General features: G+C 41.9%; 1 protein-coding gene across 1 annotated transcript; it reads right to left on the bottom strand.

The window, feature by feature from the left end:
- Window positions 1-431: 431 nt before the first annotated feature.
- LOC121926276 (zona pellucida sperm-binding protein 3-like) lies at window positions 432-12150 on the bottom strand. Its single transcript, XM_042459124.1, has 8 exons — window positions 12128-12150; window positions 10762-10856; window positions 9079-9257; window positions 7169-7281; window positions 5229-5332; window positions 3726-3897; window positions 1127-1238; window positions 432-743 (listed from the first exon to the last, which is right to left on the bottom strand). The coding sequence occupies exons 1-8, from the start codon at window positions 12148-12150 to the stop codon at window positions 432-434; spliced, it is 1110 nt and encodes a 369-aa protein (XP_042315058.1).
- Window positions 12151-13305: the final 1155 nt, after the last annotated feature.

Below are 13305 nucleotides of genomic sequence, written 5' to 3'. Positions count from 1 at the left end.
GACATATACATGAGGTCAACTTATAGTTGAGTATATACGGTAATAGTAATCCTGATTTAAACTCAAGAATCTAGATCTGTTTGCTCTCCCATGTTCTCTTATTGCCTTACATAATAGAGTTCAGGCTTCTCCATGCAACACTTCATCAGTTAAGTTAGTGAGACAAAATATTTTAGTTCTTTCTGCAATACACAATGCTGTTTGAATCAATGGACCAAGAATTATGGCAGGAGGAGCTAGCAATGCCGTGCAGATTACTTAGTGGCTGTCTCTAATTGGGTATAAAATGGATGAGTCTTTATCTCGTGCCATCAGGAATAGAGAAAACTGGACTGGGGAAGCTCCTCTGTAAGTCACATGACTTAATTTAGGGTTGTCAGTGATCACAAAGCAGAGATTCCTTTCATGCTAGACTTCATGGGTGAGGTGCCTTAGGACAGGGACCTACTTGTAGACTCCTGTGCACCAGAAGTTCCACTCTCCTGTATTGACAGACATGTACCCAAGCCAAAGAATTGGTCTGTTAGGTCCACTGTATGGAAAACAAGTTCACCTCTCCTCTGCTTCTTCCCTCTCTTTCTTCGCCTTCTCCTGCTCCCACAACCACTGGAAGATGCACAACAGGAACAATCTGCTCCCTCATATGAGCTCCAGGTTGCAGTTTCTTGGTCAAAGGAGCATGCCTTGTTGCGATGGTCTGCAGAGTTGACGGACACAGCCTTCAAGTGACAGATGAGGTAAATCTGAAGAATCCAAGTACATGTCACATTAGGGTTGTTGCTCAGAGTTCAAGTCTTAAGGGCAAGCTGCAGGTACCTACAAGCCAGTGTTCCCAACATGAAAATCAATGGCTCCCACCACCCAGCCCACACCAAGGCTATCTGTTGTTTCTGGCACTTCATTAAAGGCCATATAGAGATGGATGTGAGGAAGAGGGAGTCAATTTAAATGGGCCTTAACCAGGGAACCTGAAAGCCTTTACTATGCCTACTCAGGAGGAGAGGTGTAACCATCTATACTGATGCTATTACATTTTCCATCAGTTTACCACCCCAAACAATAATGATCATAAAGCATTAGCCCTGATTGCTTCTGTTAGTTAGCTTCCATTTCTGCCGTTCCTCACCTGGTTGTTGGAGGCCCCAATGAAAGTGAAAGTGTCCAGCTGGAAGCGGAGTATCCCATTTTCTTGTGAGGCAAGGAAATGAGAGCTACTTTGCTGCCCATCCACAAGGCACCTGTAGGATGGATGGAAGATGACAAGAAGAGTTTATTTTCTACTCTATATTATCAGTACCATGCTCATCACTCTTCCTGGAATCTAGACCAGGGATGGGAATTGTGAGGAGCTCAACATGTTGTTGAACTGCCACTATCTGTATTCTTCAACACTGGTGATGCTGGCTTGTCTCAGAGTTGCATCTCAACAACATACAGAGAACCACAAATTTCTCACTTCTGACCAGTAATATTTTACAATTTCTTTCCTTTTATTTATATTTCACCTTTTTCCTGACATAGGACCCAATACAGTCATAGGACCTTACCACACAGGGCACAGAAGTAGGGTCAGTTTGCATTGGTCGATGCGTACTCGCGTTATATCGCATTGGTGTTTCACACCTGTGAGCTCAGAATACGTATTGACCAATGCGATATAACGTGAATACGCTTTGGCCAATGCGTATTCACGGCGGGGTTCTGAACTGAAGGCAGCCGGCTCCTCCGTTTTGCGAGTCTGCAAAATTAGTGGATTCACGGGATCCGTACTGATGGCCAGTGCAAAACCTCTGCTGCTTTGGCTGGTGTGTACATCCAATCTGCTGGTTCTCCTGAAGACCAACGGGTTACAAATTTCCCATGATGCTGCGCTGGAATTTCCCCCATCTTCTTCCGTTGGCCCTTTCCCCTTTCAGGACAACCGCCGGGGCTGGGGAGCGATTTCTCACTTTTGGCTGTACCACTATGTGTATATATATAAGTATGTCTGTATATATTTATGTGTGTGCATACACACACACACACACACACACAGATGGTGCATACCCCTTTCGTAAGTGGCTAAAGGCAGCAATTCTCGCGATATTACGCGCTAAACAGTGACCTCATTCTTCACCCCGCAAGGTAAAAATGTTGCGCCCCGTTCAGAGCCCCACAGAGCATGCGCAAGGCTGCTGATGCACATCGGCCAATACACATTGTATTGGGCTGGTGTGGTAATCCAATCTGCACTTGCCTCACTTTGCCTGAATACGCATTGGCCGATTCGTAAAACCTCAATTCGGAAGGCCACCCAGGTGTGGAAGAACAATGCGATATGACGCGAATACGAATCAGCAAAGCGTATTCAGAGAGCGCAGGTGTGAATGAACGATGCGTTATAACGCGAATATGAATCGACCAATGCGAACTGACCCTACTTCTGTGCCCTGTGTGGTAAGGTCCATAGTCTTGGGTCAGTTTGCAGAAATGTTAAATGCCTTGTTTAAGGAATTGTGTTTACAGATTTTTGAAGTTACTAGATTTTACTTTTTTAATAAAGGTTATACGGAAGAGCAATTTTCCCCACCAATGTTCAGTTTCAATAAAGTGATGGATAATCTGCATGGAAGCAAGCCATTTTAAACAGATAACCAGAAAGAGGCATGTTGAAAAGGGGTTGTTTCATGTAGAGAAAAGCACCATCCACAAGGCCAGTGAGATCTGTACTTCATCCTCACTACCCTGGTGGCGCAGTGGTTAAATGCCTGTACTGCAGCCATTCACTCAAACCCACAAGGTTGCGAGTTCAAGACCAGCAAAAGGGCCCAAGCTCGACTCAGGCTTGCATCCTTCCGAGGTCGCTAAAATGAGTACACAGACTGTTGGGGGCAAATTAGCTTACTTGCTAATTAGCTTACTTGCTGTTCACCACTATGATCTTTGGAATAGCATTATATAAATAAAACAAATTATTATTATTATTATTATTATTATTATTATTATTATTACCCATTCACTTTCCCAAAATGTCTGTCCACTGCCTCTTCTCTCCCAGAAGAAGCCAGTTTTGGTCTGAACCCATCTGGGAGGAAAGTAACTCAGAGAGAGAGGAGTTTAGTGCATGCTTATTCCATAGTATTCATCCTTACGCACCCACCATTTTCTCTATAGAACATGCAAGTAGTTTCTCTATGTCTGTCTCTCGTGTGTGTGAGACAGATTGATTGTTACCATCACCTCCAGTCTGACTGACTGCACAACGCAGAATTTCAGGCCTACCTATCTGCTGGTTTTGAAGCAACTGCCACATTCTGATCCCCCAGCAGTTAAATTAAATATGCTTATGTTTACAAGTGAAGTAAGCCATTTTAAGCCCAAAAGCCCAGTGGTAGCTGATGGCATCCATATCAATGTGGTGATGAATCCACTTCCCCAAGGTGCCAAACCTATTTTGTAGATGGACCCTACCGCCAAAATAAATCCAGCACCTTGGGCAGCTCTTTTACAATTTAGACTAAAATGAAGCGGATGCACCATCCAGTGACATGGACGCCATCAATTGCTACTGAGCAAATTGCCATGTACCTGAGAGGAAATTGCTTCATGAGCCTTGCACTCAAAGTCTCTATTTTACTTCCATGCAAATATTCCTCAAGTCCTTACTTCTATTACCAAGGCAAGTCTGTATTTCCAAGTTCCCTCCTCCATAACACTTACTATGCCACCTCTGAAGGCCTCCTTACCCATGGTTTGTGATGACTTCATATTTCACGGACGACTCTGCACTGGGACGGGCCACACATTCATCCACATAGATCTTCAGAGGGACATGGTTACCCTTTCTTACAGATGCTTGGATGTTTATTAGGTCCCCAAGATAGTAAACAGGGTCAGACATAGGTAGTGACCAGGAACCTAAGGGACACAATATTAAGACATCAGCATCTACATACATGGCAGTCACAAGGTTCCCTCATAAGTACACCTGCTTCCCTAGAACACAGCAGTTTTCTTGTCAGTTTTCTTTTTTGTTGGGTGGGAGGAAGGAAAATCTTAGTAATCTTGATTGTGAATAAGCCCACTTCCCCTTGCTGCTATTATCAATGCCCGTTCACTTGGGCATCCCCTTTTGGCTCAATCCACCTGTCTAGAGAAAGAAAGGACTAGTTTGCTTATTCTCACACAGCTTACTTTCTTAGAAGAAACCCATGAATAAGAAGAGGGGCAGTACAGTTAGGATGCTTCAGGCTGGTCAGTGTATGCTCTGCTAGGATGCTAGCCTCTGTAGTTGCTGTGTTTTTATCTATGACCATAATTAAAATGATTAGTTTAAGAACTAAGGCTACATCTGCAGTGTAGAATTAATGCAATTTGACACCACTTTACCTGCCATGGTTCAATGATATTGAATTCTGGGATTTGTAGTTTCGTGAGATATTTAGCCTTCTGTCAGAGCACTTTGGTGCCACAACAACATAAAAATCCCTAGATTCCAAAAGATGGAGCCATGACAGTTAAAGTGGTGTCAAACTGCATTATTTTTGCAGTGCAAATACAGCCTAGATCAGCCAGAACTAGATCAGGAATTTGAGAGGTGCTGGAGAGGCTCTGACTCACAGAGTGTGCTTATACACTCTGAGATTTACATTATGAACTTCTTTTTAAGGCACTAGCTATTTATTACCGTCACAACCATTTTGATTGCCTGCTCACCTTTCAGGCAATGACTGAAAAATAGACCATAGTTTAAAAGTTGAAGATGTTTGAAACAGTATGTCTTCTCATGTTCTCCACATATTCATGTCACCACAGTTAGTCACCCTTGGTCTAACAAGTTTTTTAGAAAAAAATAATTGACAAAACTGATTTGCTAGTAATGTTGGTACAATAAATAAATATTACAAGATAGTCAACTTTCAAAACTCCAACTTGGGTACTGTGTGTCTGCACAAACAAAGTTTAATCAGGATGGGTATTTCCAAGGCTTACTTTATGTAAATTGATATGGGATACAGGTTTCTGCTCATTAGTACAATGGATTCTTGGTTTCTGTTTGGTTCCAGGACCTCTCTCCCATGGATACAAAAATTCGTGGCTGCTCAAGTCCCATTATATACTATGGCATAGTAAAATGATGTCTCTTATATAAAATGGAAAATCAAAGTTTGCTTTTAAATTGTTTAAAAATATTGTCAAGCTGTGGATGGTTCAATCCATGGATACAGAGGGCCAATTGTACAACTCACTGTCATAGACTTCAAGGGCAAAATCCAAGCGCTGTCTGTCCATCACCGTGGAAGTGAATGGGATCCAAGTGGGCTTGAGTCCAAGTGAAGAGACATTCCATGACCTAGAATAAAGACCAAAACTCATCTTTGAGTTTCTTCTCATGGGATGAAATTGCATTTTATGCCACTAGTCAGTTCTAGTGTGACAAAAACCAACTGTGCCAAACTGTGAAGGGGTACCACACTGTAGACAAAGTATGCCATATTTCCCAGTAGAAAAGTAAAATAATAATAGTAGTAGTAGAACTGGCAAAAGCAGCAGGTGGTAAAGGTGAAAAGTCCCTTGCCTCCAAAAGCTGCTATAGGATATCAAGATACAATGACCTACAGCATGCACAGTGTATTAGTATTTGCATATTAAGTTACCAGCTTCTACCAAAAGTCTGGCTTTCAATTCATGACCAACAAACATTCCTTATCAGCAATTGATATTACTGATCTATTACAATTTACAGCACAGAGCTGGAAGAACCTATAGAATAAAAATATACATTAATGAGAATATAGTATTTCAAACAAGGCCCTAATCTACTCTGGGCATCTGTGTCAGGTATAGAGCACATCCATATCTACAGTTTCCTGGTTTAGCTCTGATAGGAGCAGCCAGAGCCATGTATTTCTATATGTGTGCTATGAGATTAGATCACAAGCAGTAATTTATTTCCTTATGGAAAGTGAATAATTATCTCTGTTAGCACATGCTAGATACCCTCACTGTATTTGCGGGTCTCCATACTTTCATATTTCATATGAATACTTTCATATTTCAGAAGCCTGAATGTGCTTAAGAAATCCTGATGACCTTTTGGAACACTAGGTAAAGTTCACAGGAGAAAAGATCCGAGGGCTTGTGCTCGATCCAGGTAATAATACAATCAAGGCTAGATGGGTGTGCTAATCACTCCTTCCTTCCCTCAAGTCCACTGCACATCTTCTTGTATCAAAAGACAAAGGAGGTCTCATTGCACCAAAGTAGTTAAGCCAGCTCTTTCTGCCATGTTTCCAGCCAACCTTCCTGTCCACTCACTCTGGGGATGTCTTAATCCAACCACAGTTTTTGTTGCCCTAAAGTTAAAGCCACTAATCTGTCCAGAATCCCATTGTCAATTCCTGGGAAAGAACATCAAGTCACCTCGCAAGATTGAAAAGAGGCTAGTTTTCAGATATAAATATTGGTCTCAAAAATCTAGCCTATATGAACACAGTACATGTACATTTGTCCCAGACTGCATTCCATGTATTTTCTGTGTCATCCTCAGACCTCAGTCTGAGCCACTACCACTTTCTGAGGTCTACTCTTCAGACAGGTATATATCACCCTATTTAAAACCCTCAAATTCCACTATCCAGTTTCCATATTTCCATGTTAGTCAGCTCTGAATGCTGTGTCTGTCTGAATGGTTATCGTGTGTGTGCGATTGCACTCTGCATTTTTCTAAATAAAACTCTCTTAATTCATCTAAACCTGGAGTCCTCCTCAGTTATTACTGGTACACACATGTGCCAATAGTCCTAAAGGTTACCCAGGCCCTATACAGACAGGCCAAAATAAAGCTGCTTCGTGCCACTTTGGAGGTATGCTGTTTAAATGATGCATGCATCCTAAGAGTCCGGAAGCTGCACCAAAGCTATGCTCCAGTCCTTACGACTGGATCATGGCTTTGGCATGGCTTCCAGACTCTTAGGACACATGTGTAATTTAAATAGCATACCTCCAAAGTGGACCGAAGCAGCTTTATTTTGGCCTGTCTGTATGGAGCCCCAGTCTCTTGCAAAGCTAATTTCTCCAATATTTAATGTAATGCTGACATACTTGGTGGGGACCTCCCAGTCCTCCAACCTTTCCTTGGGAAACATCTTGCTGGCAAGATACTTCTCCTTTCAGAGCTGGGACTTACCTAGGGTAGAAACAGTCTATGGAATGAGAGAAACTACTGGACCGGATCACTCCATCTGCAGCTGAAGGTACATAGTGGAGAATATTTCTATAGTGGATGCTGCCTGGCAGAATCTAAGAAACAGATAACAGTTCAGTGGCGTTTTGATTACTCTTGCTAGTTTTGATGACTCTTGAACAAGCTTTTGAAAAATGTCTCAATTTAAGATTTATACATATGTGCTTCTTGTCTTTCATTCTGATTGCTCAAACCAAACTTCAGGAAATAGATTAGTGAAAATGCCCCCCTTAACTGTGATTTTTCTCTTAATAATTTACCTTTTTAATATTCTGATTAGTAGTCCACTGGCATGGTTGTATTTTGAAATTAAGTTTTACAACATAGTCAAGTGGAGTATATGCAGAAGTCAAAAAGGATTTTAGACTTCCTCTCAGTTGCCAAACCTATACCCACCTAGTTTTTTTTTTTAAGTCCAAGTCAAGTTTATTCTGCATTAACCAACCAGGCTTTTGCATACCTAGTTTTTAGAACAAAACTGGACAACTTGTAGCCCTCCGGACTGCAACTTCTGACAATTCTGAGGGATAGTAGAAATTAAAATCCAATGATACCAGAAATCACAAGTTGCCTAACTCTATTTTAGGAGATCCATGCTTGCATTTTACTCTACATTCCTCAAATAGGACTATGAGACAATCTTTGCAAGGTCAATTGGATAAAAGCACATTCCTAGAAGAGAACCTTTGTGCCTTTGGCAATAAGTTCTATTTCCTAAGCTCACAGACCATGAGGTAAAACTCTAGGCACAGTATGCAGCTGCTGTGATCATCACAGGACCCAGATCTAGCAATCTCTGAGCTGACTACTGTACCGGCATTTCTACGGAACTACAATTTAGCTGAATAACCCTTCTTGCATTACATTAATTCACTCACCAATCCCCATAAGTAAGATTACTCCAAGTAAGAATTAACTGCTACCACCCTGGCCTCTGAGGAAGAGCAGGGGCAGGGCAGCTCCATCATGCCAAGCCCCAGAGGCAGATGAAAGGCCCTCCCTTCATTCCAACTGCCACTGTCCTGGCCTTGGAGGGAGAGAAGAACTAGCAGTATCGGCTGGACTTAATCCCTTTCCCCACTGCCATTCCATTCTCCTTTTCTGTCATGCTTTTTTAGATAGTAAACCTTTGACCAGGGAACTGCCAAATTAGAAATCTGTAAATCACTCTGAGAGCCTTTGTGGCTGAAGATCAGGGTATAAATACCCTAAATAAATAAAATAAAGAATGCTATTTTCAGCTAAGAGGTGTGCACATTTACAGGCAAATTTGAGTTGGATTTGTCAAAGAGTGTCTTTCAACATTTCCCTGTTTTTGCTTCTGAAAAGGCCAGAGTGAAAGCTGTTTTTGCTCTAGTTTCCAGTTTCTTTTGAACCTAGAAGTCATTCAGACTTTTTTTTTAGCGTGACAATGCAAATAATCTCACTCATGCATTTTGGGTTTGTTATTCGCACTATGAAACCGCATCTATGCACATATTTGAGAGTTTGGGTGTTCACATATGCCAACACTCAAATAAATATGGAGCTGACAATGCGAACGTATTCAAAACATGCTCAAGGCATTCAAAGTTTTATCCCAGTTTATCTCAGGTCTATTCACACTCCCAATGATGCAAATCTTTTTTAAAAACCTGGGGGGAAAACCTGCTCTCATTCCAGCATAAGTGGGGGTATTTTGGCAGCACTCCCCCCAACTTAATTGGATGCATTCAAAATACATCTGAACAACAAAGATTCAACCTAAATTCAACCCAGATTATTTGAATAACCCCCTAGACACAAACTCTCTTTTTCAGATGATGCTCAAGTGTTTCACAAACTATCTTTGTAAATGGCATTGATTTTCTTACTTTTCTGGTAGCCCCGCATGCAAACAGGGGGTATTCTAGCAGCAGTACATTTGCATGCACAGTAGTCACAGCACAGCCAGATCCCAGGGTCAGTTCATTGGCACTAACCACCACACCAGAGCCAAAGAGATTCACTGGCACAGCAATCGTTACTTGCGAACTGCCACATGACACAGACACTGCAGGAAACACAAGAATAGGTCAGCCAAGGACAGAATGTGAGCAGTTAACACCAACATACCATTCTGCAATGTAGAGACAAATGTAGAGATAGTGCAGCGTCTTATGGGTACAGCCAGCATATTTGGAAAGATATAGGATTTGGAAATATCTCTGCCTCATCAGATCAATGGTTACCAGATGGTCCAGGATCCTGTTTCCCACACTAGCCCAGAAAATGCTGATCACAAGTGCACAACAACATGAACATACCTCTCTCTGGCTCTCACCCTCTATTATGCCATAATAATTCAGAAACATATTTCTAACATGTGTTAAATTAGGGTGGGGGAAAGTTTACTCTTCAGATGTTTTGACACAAAACTCCTATAGGTTCCACTTAGCATGGTCAGTGATGAGGGTTTGTGAGAGTTGTAGTCCAAAACATTCAAAATATCTGGTGGGTAAAAGTTTCCACACCCTTGTTTTAATTCATAGTCATGGTCAGAAAGCCATGCTCAGAAGGTTGTCTAAATATATGGAAGACTAAGGTGGTGGAGACTTTATTTATTTATTTATTTATAGTATTTATACCATGCTCTTCAGCCAAAAGGCTATCAGACCAGCTTACATTTTTTAAAATCAGACAGACTCTGGTTTCCCAGAGTCGACCCTTGTATTTCAGAGTCCTAGTGCAACACACAGACCAATACATGTTTTTTTAGCCTTTTAAACTATTATTTTTTTACATTGTTTAAGATTGTTCGAGTTGATTTTATTGTGCACCACCTTCATATATTTAGGTGTAGGGCAGAATATTAATACTTTAATGACAACAGAATCAAGTAATAAATCATTGATACCAGTGTGAAATTACTGTCTTATAGTGTTTTTCCCTCTTGATCAATCAACAATTTGTGCCTGTTTTGGAAAATACTAGATTTAGCCATGTAAGACAGTATGATACAACTGAAGAACAGTTATGTTCCACTTGAAGATAGGATACATAGCTGTAACTTATGTGCCCTCTAACCATTAGAAGTACTGCTCAATTTACTACATTTCTTCATTGCTGCCTCACAAAGCATCCATGGATTCTAATTTATGCTGGAGCCACAGTAAACTGCTGGCATTTGTGATTTCAAAAATTCAAAAGAACCAGAATTGTTACAGTGGACCCTTGTTATCCACTGGGGTTTGGGTCCAAGATCCCCATGGATAACAAAATCTGTGTATGATCAAATCCCTTTAAATATAATGACATAGCAAAATGGTGTCCCTTATAAAAAATGGAAAATCAAGGTTGGATATTTGAAATTTATACTTTTTTTTAACATTTTCAAACTGTGGATGCTTGAATCTGTGTATAAAAAATCCATGTATAAGAAGGGCTCACTGTACTTGTTTGTCCTAGTACTCCTTGGAGTAGCTAGCTATCTGTTTTGCATTTAGCATAGCTTTTCCAATTTGATACCCCCCTGGACTGCAGCCCACATTGTCTAATGGTATTTTAATCCAACATACCTTGTGTACTGGGCCATATTGCCTGGGGAGCATGGAAGTTGCAGACCAACACATCTGGGGGTGTCAGGCTGGGGGAAGGAGGATCAGCATCCGTACTGCAAATATAATACAGTTTGACACCACATTAATTGTCCTGGCTCCATGCTATGGAATTCTGGGATTTATAGTTTTGTGAGACATTTAGCCTTCTCTGTCAGACAGCTCTGGTGCCTCAACAAACTAATTCCCAGGATTCCATAGCATGAAGCCAGGATAGTTCAAGTGGCATCAAGATGGATTATTGCTGCTGTGCAGATGCAGCCTATGTCTATGTAACATCTTTGCCGTTCTTGCCTAAGAAGTTTATCACACTAACGAGATCCTGCAGGAAATGGGAGTTAGACGAGATTTAAAGCAAAGAAAACCTAGAAATTCCCAAAGTTTATCGCACGACGTCGCAGTTAACGTGAAATAACGCGAAGTTAATCCGAACTCAAAGCAGAGAAAACTGGCAACTTTTTACTTTCAGAACAACCTAAAAGTAAAAAAGCTGCCAGTTTTCTCTGCTTTGAGTTTGGATTAACTTTGCGTTATTTCATTTGAGCAGTCTCCTAGTGTGATAAACTTCCCGAATTTGCAAGTTTTGTTTAAACTCGAATGTACTTTAAATCTCGTTTAACTCCCATTTTCTCATAGGATTTTGCTAGTGTGACAAACTCCTATGACATCTGCACTTTTTATACTCAGGCCCAGCTCCACCCCTCATTTCAGAGCTGGAGGAAATTATTTTTGGACTACAACTCCCAGAATCCCCATGCTGGCTAGGAGCTTTTGCAATCCAAAAAAGGAACCTTTTCAAGCTCTGTCTCTTCTTGATGTTTTATCATTTTGGCATTTTACTCCCAGAAAGGGAAACACTCAGGTATTGCACAACAGGTGCTCCCTGCTTTCACATTTTAATTATTCCTAATAATCAATTAAGTTTTATCTTATCCTATTAGTTAGGAACTATAATATTATTAGTTATTCCTAATAATAAATTAGGAATTATCCCATCCTATCAACTAGGAACTATCATATTTTAGTTCTTCCTATAATCATGAAGAATTATCCTGCACAATAAAATCCACTTGAACAATTTTATAATAATAATAATAATAATTCATAATAATAATAATAAAGCAGCTAATTGCATAATTCCATTGCATAATGGGAAATTATCTCCACTACGTTCCTCCAGCCTTTGAGGGGCAAATCTAGCCCCTCACATGGGGCGCAGAGGCACATTTTAAAGAAGGAACAGTCAACCATTCTGGGGGTGGGTTAAGAAACCAACAGTTTATATAAAGTTTGAACACATCATGCCTAGAATCAAGTTTGCAGTAACCTTGTGCCTGATGTTTCTAACATTTCCCCGGGAAAAAACAACAACAGGAAATCCAAAGTCAGGAAACATTCTAGGGTTAATGACACCAAAAAAATCCCCCACAAAAACTTAATAGCGCCAGTTCACCTTTCCAGAGCAGAGTTACCCCGGCTGCTCCTCCCTGCTTTATTTACCTGAGGTGTTTGAGCAGAACGCCTGCAACTATGAGGAATAAGCCAAGCCCTAGGTCCCTCTTCCTCCTCCCAGCTCCTACTCCAGGATTCAGCCAGGTGGGAACCAACCCTCCAGGTTCCCAGAGGCTTCACTTATAGCCCACCAGCAAATGTCAGTGGCTTTGCCCCTCCCCAATGCAGCAAACAACAACAACCTCCTTTGTGGCTCCACTTCCACAGCTATTTGCTGAGCTGCCCACTGCACATCCTGCAGGGGTTGCTTTATAAACGGTGCCTATGAGAACTGACCAAAATACATTGAATTAGCAAATCCTGTACAGAAAACTTGTGAGTCCTCCATCCTCAGCCTCCAGGGTGGAATGATGCACTTTGTTATTGCAATGTATGACCATAACCTATGTGGCCCATGTTTCTTCTAGTAAGATGGATTTATTTATTCCTTGCTGCTAAACACATCAAAACTTATCCTAGATTAAGTAGGTGTCTTCACGAGAAGATGCAACCTAGATTTATTCCGGTAGTAATAATGGATTTTTCCTCTAGTAACCGCACAACCTAAAGCACTGGACTACAGGGAGACCGGGGTTTGCTTCTAGCTCAGCCGTGAAACGTTTTTATAAGTCTCAGTTTCAGGGGAAAAACAATGGCCTGTTACAGATAGGATGGCCATATCCTGCCTGTAGGCGGAACAATCCCTGTTTGGGTGGTGCCATCCCGGTCCTGGTCCGGTTTGGCACCAAACCGGGGATGGCACCACCCGCGGCCACCTCTGCCCCCGCGCGCGCCGTGGGGGCCTCCAAGGCCTCACTGAGGCCTGAGCACTCTCGCGGCTGAGCTCCGGCCGTGGAGACGCTCCCTCCCAGGCCCAGCGAGGCCTTGGAGCGGCTCCGCAACGCGGAGTCTCCAAGCCTTCTGCGCGGCCGGGGGAGGAGGAGGAGGCCACTTGCCCACCAACGGCCACTGGCCCTGGATGACGGTCGGCCCCTGCGCCCCTTCCCGGCCTGA

Source organism: Sceloporus undulatus, chromosome 1 (genome assembly GCF_019175285.1).
Source record: "Sceloporus undulatus isolate JIND9_A2432 ecotype Alabama chromosome 1, SceUnd_v1.1, whole genome shotgun sequence".
NCBI lineage: Eukaryota > Metazoa > Chordata > Lepidosauria > Squamata > Phrynosomatidae > Sceloporus > Sceloporus undulatus.
Note: the sequence above shows the minus strand (reverse complement) of the source record. Positions and strands in the feature narration are given on the sequence as shown.

What these genes read in the sequence shown, in the direction of transcription:
- LOC121926276 (XM_042459124.1), bottom strand. Translation starts at nt 12,150, where the DNA reads ATGTTAGAAACATCAGGCACAAG. An exon ending in ATAGACTGTTTCTACCCTAG is followed by an intron (nt 5,333 to 7,168) that starts GTAAGTCCCAGC and finishes TCTTTATTCTAG; the next exon opens with GTCATGGAATGTCTCTTCAC. An exon ending in GAAGTCATCACAAACCATGG is followed by an intron (nt 1,239 to 3,725) that starts GTAAGGAGGCCT and finishes TCCATCCTACAG; the next exon opens with GTGCCTTGTGGATGGGCAGC.